The sequence below is a fragment of the Sinocyclocheilus rhinocerous genome, unplaced genomic scaffold (assembly GCF_001515625.1).
Source record: "Sinocyclocheilus rhinocerous isolate Xijiao unplaced genomic scaffold, SAMN03320098_v1.1 scaffold1575, whole genome shotgun sequence".
NCBI lineage: Eukaryota > Metazoa > Chordata > Actinopteri > Cypriniformes > Cyprinidae > Sinocyclocheilus > Sinocyclocheilus rhinocerous.
The window spans coordinates 172966-181816 of record NW_015626385.1 but is presented as its reverse complement, the minus strand read 5'-3'; the positions used below and the strand labels follow the sequence as shown (position 1 = coordinate 181816).

The window sequence follows — 8851 nt, the reverse complement described above, 5'->3', positions numbered from 1 at the left end:
TTTTTTTACCATGATTTTCTTTTTTTTTTTTTTTTTTGCTTTTGTGTATATATTAATCTGTTTTCAACTGTTCAACCTGTTTCTTTCTACCAGAAAACTCTGAGAAGAACAAGCCGGAGGTGAACAAAATGGACACTGTCCAGAAGTTCGATGACTTTAATGTTGTCAGCAAGACGGACAAATATCAGAAGATGGAAACAGTGGAGGAGAAAGACAAAACTGTCCACACGGACAAACAGACAACCAAAGGAGAAAACACAGAAGCTGTGGACAAAATCAAAGACGTGGATGTGGCTAAATCAGAGAAGAATGAAATAGTTCACAAAGTAGAAACGCCAGTGAAAGTTGAGAAGTTCGAACCTTTGGAGAAAAATACTAAAGATGAGACTGAAAAGGCTGATAAGGTTGAGAAGACCAACGACAAAAACCAGACGACAGAAAAGATTGATTCCTCTCCAAAGATGGAGAAAAAGAAGGTGGAGCCGGTGGAAAAGGTTGAGCAAGTTTTTTTACGATGTTTTTTTTTTTTTTTTTTTTTTGCTTTTGTGTATATATTAATCTGTTTTCAACTGTTCAACCTGTTTCTTTCTACCAGAAAACTCTGAGAAGAACAAGCCGGAGGTGAACAAAATGGACACTGTCCAGAAGTTCGATGACTTTAATGTTGTCACCAAGACGGACAAAGATCAGAAGATGGAAACGGTGGAGGAGAAAGACAAAACTGTCCACACGGACAAACAGACAACCAAAGGAGAAAACACAGAAGCTGTGGACAAAATCAAAGACGTGGATGTGGCTAAATCAGAGAAGAATGAAATAGTTCACAAAGTAGAAACGCCAGTGAAAGTTGAGAAGTTCGAACCTTTGGAGAAAAATACTAAAGATGAGACTGAAAAGGCTGATAAGGTTGAGAAGACCAACGACAAAAACCAGACGACAGAAAAGATTGATTCCTCTCCAAAGATGGAGAAAAAGAAGGTGGAGCCGGTGGAAAAGGTTGAGCTGAAGACGGAAGAAGAAGTGAAAGTAGAGAAGAAAGACGAGGAGAACAAATCAGATCAGAAAGTAGAGAAAGATGAACAGAAGAACAAAGAAGAACAGGTGAAGGAAGTGGAAAAGGAGAAAGCAGAACAGAAGACCCAACAAGACAAGACAGAAAAGGACAAAGTAGAACCGAAAACAGAAAAGACTGAGCCGGCTGACAAGAAACCTGCCAAAGCTGAGAAGGACGAGAAAGCCAAAAAACCAGCTGCTAAACCCTCCGCGGCCAAGCCTGCGGTAACCAACGGTGCACCTGGAAAAGACTTGACTAGTCCTGAGAAGAAGACCAAGGTTTGTGAAAGCTTTCTGTTGTCTCTTCGTCCTCCGTTGACCTTCCTGCTTTTGCTTCTGCTTCTGCTAATGAGTTTGATTCTGTTCTTAAAGCATAATAATGCCAAAACCAAACCAAAATTCATTCATCACTTATGTAGCGTTGGGAATCGAGAACATTATTTTATTATTATTTATGTACTATTATAGTTTTCATTGCTATATTGAATTAGCTTTTCTATTTATATTTTCATTTTTATTTTAATTTAATTTTAATTTTGTTACGTTTTGTCATTTTATGAGTTTATAATACACATTTTTTTCCCGTTTTGATTTTAGTTTTAATTTTTACTTATTTCCCATTAGTAATTTATGTAGGGTTGAAGATTGTGAATCAAAAGCAAAACACTGCTATTTTAGTATTATTTGTGTACTATTATAGTTTATATATATATATATAATTAGTTATGTTTTTATTATTGTGTTACGTTATTTTTTTTTATATCACTATTTATTTATTTATTTATTGGTTAAGTTTAATTGTGTTTTTTTCCAGTTAGTAATTTTATTCCTTATATGTAAACAATAAATAAATAAATACTTACTGTACTTGCGTGCTTACTTATTTCACTTGGTTGCCAAGGCTATCTAATATTTATATTTAGTTTAAGCTGTTTCAATGACCAAAAAATGTTTTAATTGTTTTAAAGTTATTATAATTAACTAAAACTAAGATTAATTTTCATTCAGGTCCTTTAGTGGCTCAGAAATTAGTTCCTTAGCATCAAGGAACTGAAATCGGGAAATTACTTACGGTTCCCATCCCTACATGACCATCTAATAAACAGAGTAAACTTAATGTTTACTCTAGATGAAAATTTAGTCTGGACTGAATCTGATCTTGTGCTTTTATCGGCGTGCTCTGCTCATGTCACTGCTGTTATCATTTGTCCTTATTCTGTTTTTTGTTCATCGTTTGCCATCCATCCGTTGGGTTTGCTGTCCATCCATGCAGCCTGTCGCCGGCGCAACCAAACCTAGCTCTGTCAAGCCCCGGCCGAGCTCCGCCTCCAGCACTACAGCCGCGCCCAAGCGCTCCACCCCTACCTCAGCCGCTGTCGCACCCGCCCCCCTCAGCAAAAAAGCCCCTGTGCCCAAAGCTCCTGCCCCAGCCGCTGGCACCAAACGGCCCGCCACAGCGTCCACACGACCCTCCACCGCATCCAGCACAGTCACCAGAGAGGTCAAGCCCAAGGTGAGTCTCCATCCGTCTGCTGAAGACGACGTCCGAACCCTCTTCCAGACGCTCATCTCTGCATGGATGCTCTGTTTGTGTGTGCTGTCCATGCTTGACCACGTCAACATGTGTTTTGTAGCTTTACTGTTGTTTAAACTACTCCACGGTGCAAAAGATTGGGGTTGATTATCAAAAGAGGTCAGCAAGGCTGCATTTATTTGATTAAAAATACAGTAAAATTGTGAAATATTATTGCAATTTAAAAGAGCAGTTTTCTATGTGAATATCTGTAAAAATAGAATTTATTTCTGTGATCAAAGCTGTATTTTCAGCATCATTACTCCAGTCTTCAGTGTCACATGATCTTCAGAAATCATTCTAATATGCTGATTTGCTGCTCAAGAAACATTTCTGATTATTAGCAATGTTGAAAACAGTTGTGCTGCTTCATATTTTTTGTGGAAGCGGTGATACATTTAGTTTTTCAGGATTCACAGATGAATAGAAAGTTCAAAAGAACAGCTTTTATTTGAAATATAAATCTTTTGTAACAAATGTCTTTACCGATACTTGATCAATTTAATGCATCCTTGCTGAATAAAAATAATGCTTTATGAATCTTGATGTACGTCTATAAAGAAGCTTACTAATATTAGAGCTCGGAAAGTCATAATTATTTGTTACACATTTTTTAGGAAGCTAGAGCTAGAAATTGCTCACTGCAGCATCTGTAAAATGTTTTATTCCAGTCATGAACCACTTGGAAGGGCCGTGAAAAAAAAAAAAACAGTGTAGTTTATTATGTCTTTAGATGATTTTTTTTTTTCCAAAACTGACACACTCAACCTTTGCTCTTGTTAAATCTCTTTAAATATGAGCAATGTTCAGTTCAAGTCTTCCCTCTAGTGGCCATCTGTTTAACTACACTACTGACTAAAGTCAGTGTTTAACTATTGAAATTAAATGAAGGTTAATATGTGCAATCAGGGATTAGATTAACAATAACAAACACAAAATACAATTTCATTTTTGATTATATAGCACATGCTGTCACAGTAATTTTAAGAAATATTGAATCCAAAATAAGAAAAGAGAGGTTTGTCACATAGTAAATAAATATGAAAGGATTTTTTTTTTTTGGTTAAGTTGTATTGGTGTGATTGGATTTTTAGGAACTGACTTGATCTGAACCTAGCAGGTTATTTTTAAAGCAGCAGTAACATTTTTTGTTTGGCTGAAACATCTCTGTTTGATTATGATGGGGGTTTTTTTTACTACAGAGAGACTATCAGAGTGCAGCTGACCCCAACTAACCTTGAGTTTTCTCCTCCGACAGACGGCCACAGAGAAACGGCCGCCTGTGCCAAAGGCTGCTGTCGCTCCGGCTCGGCCCGCCGCAGACAGACCTGCGACCGCAACACGCACCGCCGCCAGCGCTCCTGCAGCACGACGCCCGGGTCAGACGTGATGCATTTAAAGAGGAGCCATTGCATTTTGAGCTGATTTATGAAATGCTAGGAATATTCACATTATGCATTTCTATTTTTGTGTTTAGTCGCAAAGACTGAGAGCAAACCAGGAGACGAAAAGAAACCAAGCACACTGAAAACTACAGGTACAGCAAACACAAAACCACTTATAACACTATATGTTGAAGGAAGTGAATATATATATATATATATTATATATTCAGTAAAAATTACTTTTATTCAGTATGTTTATTGATGACTGCTGAAAATTCAACTTTGCATCCCAGGAATAAATTATATTTTAATATATATTCAAATAAAACACAATCATTTTAAATAATAATAATAATAATGTGTATGAACAATTAAAATATTTTTATTAAATTAATTAAAAAATATTTGTATTCCGTAAAAATTACTTTTATTTAGTATGTTTATTGATGACTGCTGAAAATTCAACTTTGCATCACAGGAATAAATTACATTTTAAAATATATTCAATTAGAACAATTACTTTAAATTGTAATAATCATAAATAAATTAATAATTAGAATAATATATTAATGTGTGAGTATAAATAAATTATTTTTTATTTGATTAAGAATAAATATTTTTATTCAGTTTATTTATGGTTACTGAAAATTCAGCTTTGCATCCCAGGAATAAAGTACATTTTGAAATATATTCAAATATTTACAAGTTATTTTAAATTATAATAAGATTTCACAATATTGCTGTTTTTACTATATTTTTAATCAAATAAGCCCAACTTTGGTGTGCATTAGACACTTCTAAAACTATAAAAATCCTAATTATTCCAAACTTTTGAACGGTAGTGTATGTAGAAAAATACAAAAATTCAGTGTAGTGACTTAATAGCAACAAGTAAAAGATATTTTTAGAGATGCTGTGCTGACAGACACACATTTAAATCCGGAAGTGAATTGCGCAGCTGGAATGAGTTTGGGATAATCTCTCACACGGCGCTCCGCTGGTCGACCACTGCGCTGCTTCTTACCCCAGTTTCCAGAGCTTTGAACCGAACGCAGCGGTGCAGAGAGATTATTTTAATCTGACACATAAAGAGGGTTTTGTGCTACGAACTGAACATTCAGATATCGCTCAAACACACACCATTTCTAAAGGTTTTGGCATGTATTTCCCTTAAAGGGATAGTCCACCCAAAAATTCTGTCATTAATTACTCACCCTCATGTCGTTCCAAACCTGTAAGACCTTCGTTCATCTTTAGAACAAAAAACAAAGATATTTCTGATGCATTCCGAGAGCTCACTGACCCTCCCATAGACAGAAAGAATCCCATACGAGAATCACATACGTAAACAACGTATGCTGTTCTGTGTCCGCTGCGCCACGCGGATACGCTGTTTACGTTGTTTACGCTTTGATCTGAACGTAAACAATGTATCAGCGTACATACGTTTCATACATTGTTTACGTATGTGATACTTTTCAAAATGGCGCTACGGTGACGCGGAGGAGACAAATCGTCAAATAAAGTCGTTATTTTAGTTTTCTTTGCACACAAGTGTCCGCTGCGCCACGCGGATACGCTGTTTACGTTGTTTACGCTTTGATCTGAACGTAAACAACGTATCAGCGTACATACGTTTCATACATTGTTTACGTATGTGATTCTCTCCAAAATGGAGACAAATTATCAAATAAAGTCGTTATTTTTGTTTTCTTTGCACACAAAAAGTATTCTCGTAGCTTCGTAAAGTTACGGTTGAACCACTGATGTTACATGGATTATTTTAAAGTGCCCCTATTATAGGTTATGAAAGGTTAATATTTTGGTTTTGGGAGTCCCCAACAACAGGTCGACATGCATGCAAGCTCAAAAAACACTTTCGTTGTCTTAAAATATGCATTTATGTTTACCTTACTTGATCAACGACTCCCAAACGATTCGCTCAGTGATTCATTTTTCCAAACCCCTCTTTTGCGTGCTAATCTGCTGTGATTGGTCCGATTGGATCTTGCCTGTAATGCCTGATAAAGCAGTGTTTGTGAGCGCAGTGCTGCTTTGTGTACAGCGTTACCAGGGAAACCGCTATTTTACCGCTCCAAAAGTGGCAGCTAGTGGCAAAGAATGAATTTGCATTTTCATTCAGACCAACCGAAAAGACCAACAAGTGGGCGGGCAATATGCTAATGTTTCATGTTGACTTGTTTAAATGATTCAGAGTCGACTCATTCTATTGAGAGACAATAACGTTATACACGGTGACTTTCAGATTTAAAACTTTGCAGGATGTTTTCATTCACTTAGAGCTGTTGCACACTGCATAAAAGGTCATTTTCAAAAATCCATAATAGGGGCACTTTAAGATGTCCTTGCTATGTTTCTGAGCCTTGATCGTGTTAGGATCCTTGCTGTCTGTGGGAGAGTCAGAGAGCTCTCGGAATGCATCAAAAATATCTTAATTTGTGTTCTGAAGAAGGTCTTACAGGTTTGGAACGACATAATTAATGACAGAATTTTCATTTGTGGGTGAACTATCCCTTTAACTTTCTATGGAAGTGTTTCAGAGTTCAACTACAGCCCAAACAAGTGTTTCTCTCAAACATAGTTAAGGTAACCTGACGTCTGTGGTTTCAGATGCCGCCCGCTCTAAACCTGCTCCTCTCAAAGCCTCCACCACTACAAGCAGCAGCATCGCCGCTCGCCCTCGCACCACCAAAACACCCGTCTCCAGCAGCACTACAGCCGCTGCTGCGCCCGAGAAGAAGCCGGCGGTGCCCCGCGCACCTCGACCCAGCTCCAGCTCCACCTCCAGCGCCAGCGCAATGACTCGCAGCACAGTGCGGCCCAGCTCCACACCGGCACCCGACACCAAAAACATCCGCTCCAAGATCAGCTCCACAGACAACATCAAGCACCAGCCGGGAGGAGGAAAGGTAACCGCATGCATGCGCCCTTCATAGTGGACGAGACTGAGAACAGCAGTTAGCTGTAAATGTGATAGCCGGTTAGTAGTCTGTCCTCTAGCTTTGCAGTGTTTTCCTATTTAGTAGTATGTGGGTCAAAGGTGTCCGCATCAAAAGAAATTTACAAAAGTGATTTTATGTCCATAGAAAGCACATTAAATGTAAGTAAAGTGTCTACTTTTAAGGTTTCAAATAAGTTTTTGGAGAATAAAATGTCAAAATTTGGTTGAAATAATGTTACATTGTCATTCAGTGTAACACAATATCTATGTAAAAATTCAAACAACATGCTCATTCTGACTTGTACATATTAAAATGTATAAAAGAATAAGAGAGCATATTAAATTTGATTGTGTTTTAAATGAGTAAAATATTCTTACTGACAAAGGATAGTGGCAAATTTTAAAAATTAAAAATTACAACTAGTTAGTATTTGGGGTGAAAGTAATTAGTCTTTTAATATGTCATAAATTGATTTTTGTTGTAAATATGCCTGACAAGATTGTTACACTGAATGACATTTTAGTGGGTCTCTTCTGTAAATCAGGGGAAAATGTATGATATTTATTTTTTGCTCAGAAAAACAAAAACAAAATTGCAATTAAATTAAACAGAAAACTTAAAAAAAAAAATTTGGGGAAAAACAACAACAATTTGAAGCAGTATTACACTTAATGTTTTTATACTTAAACCCTTTTTCGTCTTTGACCCATATATATGTTGCACACTTAGGAAAAAAAGTACAGTGGTGATGCTTTGCAGTTTTATTTATTTATTATATTTACTATTTACATACTATTGTACTATTTGATAATATATATTTTTTATTTTCAGTTTTCATTTAAATTTTTGTTTCATAAATTTTATGTGCTTTTTTTTCTTTTTCATTGGTTTTATAATTCTGTTTAGCTTTAATTTATTTTTATTTCAGTTTCTCCTTTTAGTAATTTTAGTCATTTTTATTACGACAGCAGTTTCTCTTTTGCAGAATGTGCCGCTGTCTTCTGAAACAGCATTATTTAAACAGACTTAAGTCTTTCTTGCATGACGGTAACTGCGTCAGAAACCTGAGAAATTGTGACGTTACAGGCAGCATCCAGAGGCATCAGTGCAAATCTTCTTTAATATTATTAATTGTATTATTATTATTAAAATATTCATGTATCCTTTTTATATATTCAAATATAATATGTAGATATTATATAGAATTATTACATAATTATAAAACAAGTAATAATATAATATATGCAATATATGTAATTGTTTTACTATATAAAATGTAAGTTTTTTTAAATATATCATGTATTGTAATTATTAAATATTGTATATATAATTAATAAACAATAATGTCTTAATCAGATGTTAACATCATGTAATTATTAATGAATAAATATCCTTTTTTCAGCTTTTAATTGCATTTCTAGAGAAAAATAAGCACATCAATCATTAAATATTCTCTATATACTACAACGCTGCCTTGTAAAGTCACTGCCTTTGGTTTTGGACACTTCTGTCCTTATTTTTCTATCTATCTGCAAACAGAGTCCTGTTTTCCAGTCTAATGTGATAATGAGTGAAAAGCAGCATGATTCGCATTCCTTTAGAGTGTCTATTCTGCTCATGTTGACGTCTATATTAGCCTTTTGATATGTAAACTAGCTCCAGTCTTCATAATCATTATTCATCACTCACGTCCTGAAGTCACAGCTTCACTTTCTGGTATTGCATCCCTCCTCTCATGTTTGTGGTTCATCCTGGTCTTTTTCCTGGCTGAGCTCTTTCGGTATGACTCTCTAACACTCTCCTGTTCCTGAGGAACGTCTCCTGTCACCACAAAGAGCTCAAGAGCTTCGTCTTGTATAAGTGAGGTTTTAAAGCGA

The 8851-nt window shown here is 35.9% G+C and overlaps 1 protein-coding gene across 1 annotated transcript in view; it reads left to right on the top strand.

The window, feature by feature from the left end:
- LOC107713383 (microtubule-associated protein 4-like) overlaps window positions 1-8851 on the top strand; it is an 83039-nt gene that overhangs the window by 71633 nt on the left and 2555 nt on the right. Inside the window, exons 8-13 of the mRNA XM_016518881.1 lie at window positions 94-476; window positions 979-1332; window positions 2327-2566; window positions 3885-4005; window positions 4104-4163; window positions 6643-6941. Of these exons, the coding sequence (XP_016374367.1) occupies window positions 94-476; window positions 979-1332; window positions 2327-2566; window positions 3885-4005; window positions 4104-4163; window positions 6643-6941 (1457 nt within the window). The remainder of the gene's footprint in view (window positions 1-93; window positions 477-978; window positions 1333-2326; window positions 2567-3884; window positions 4006-4103; window positions 4164-6642; window positions 6942-8851) is intronic.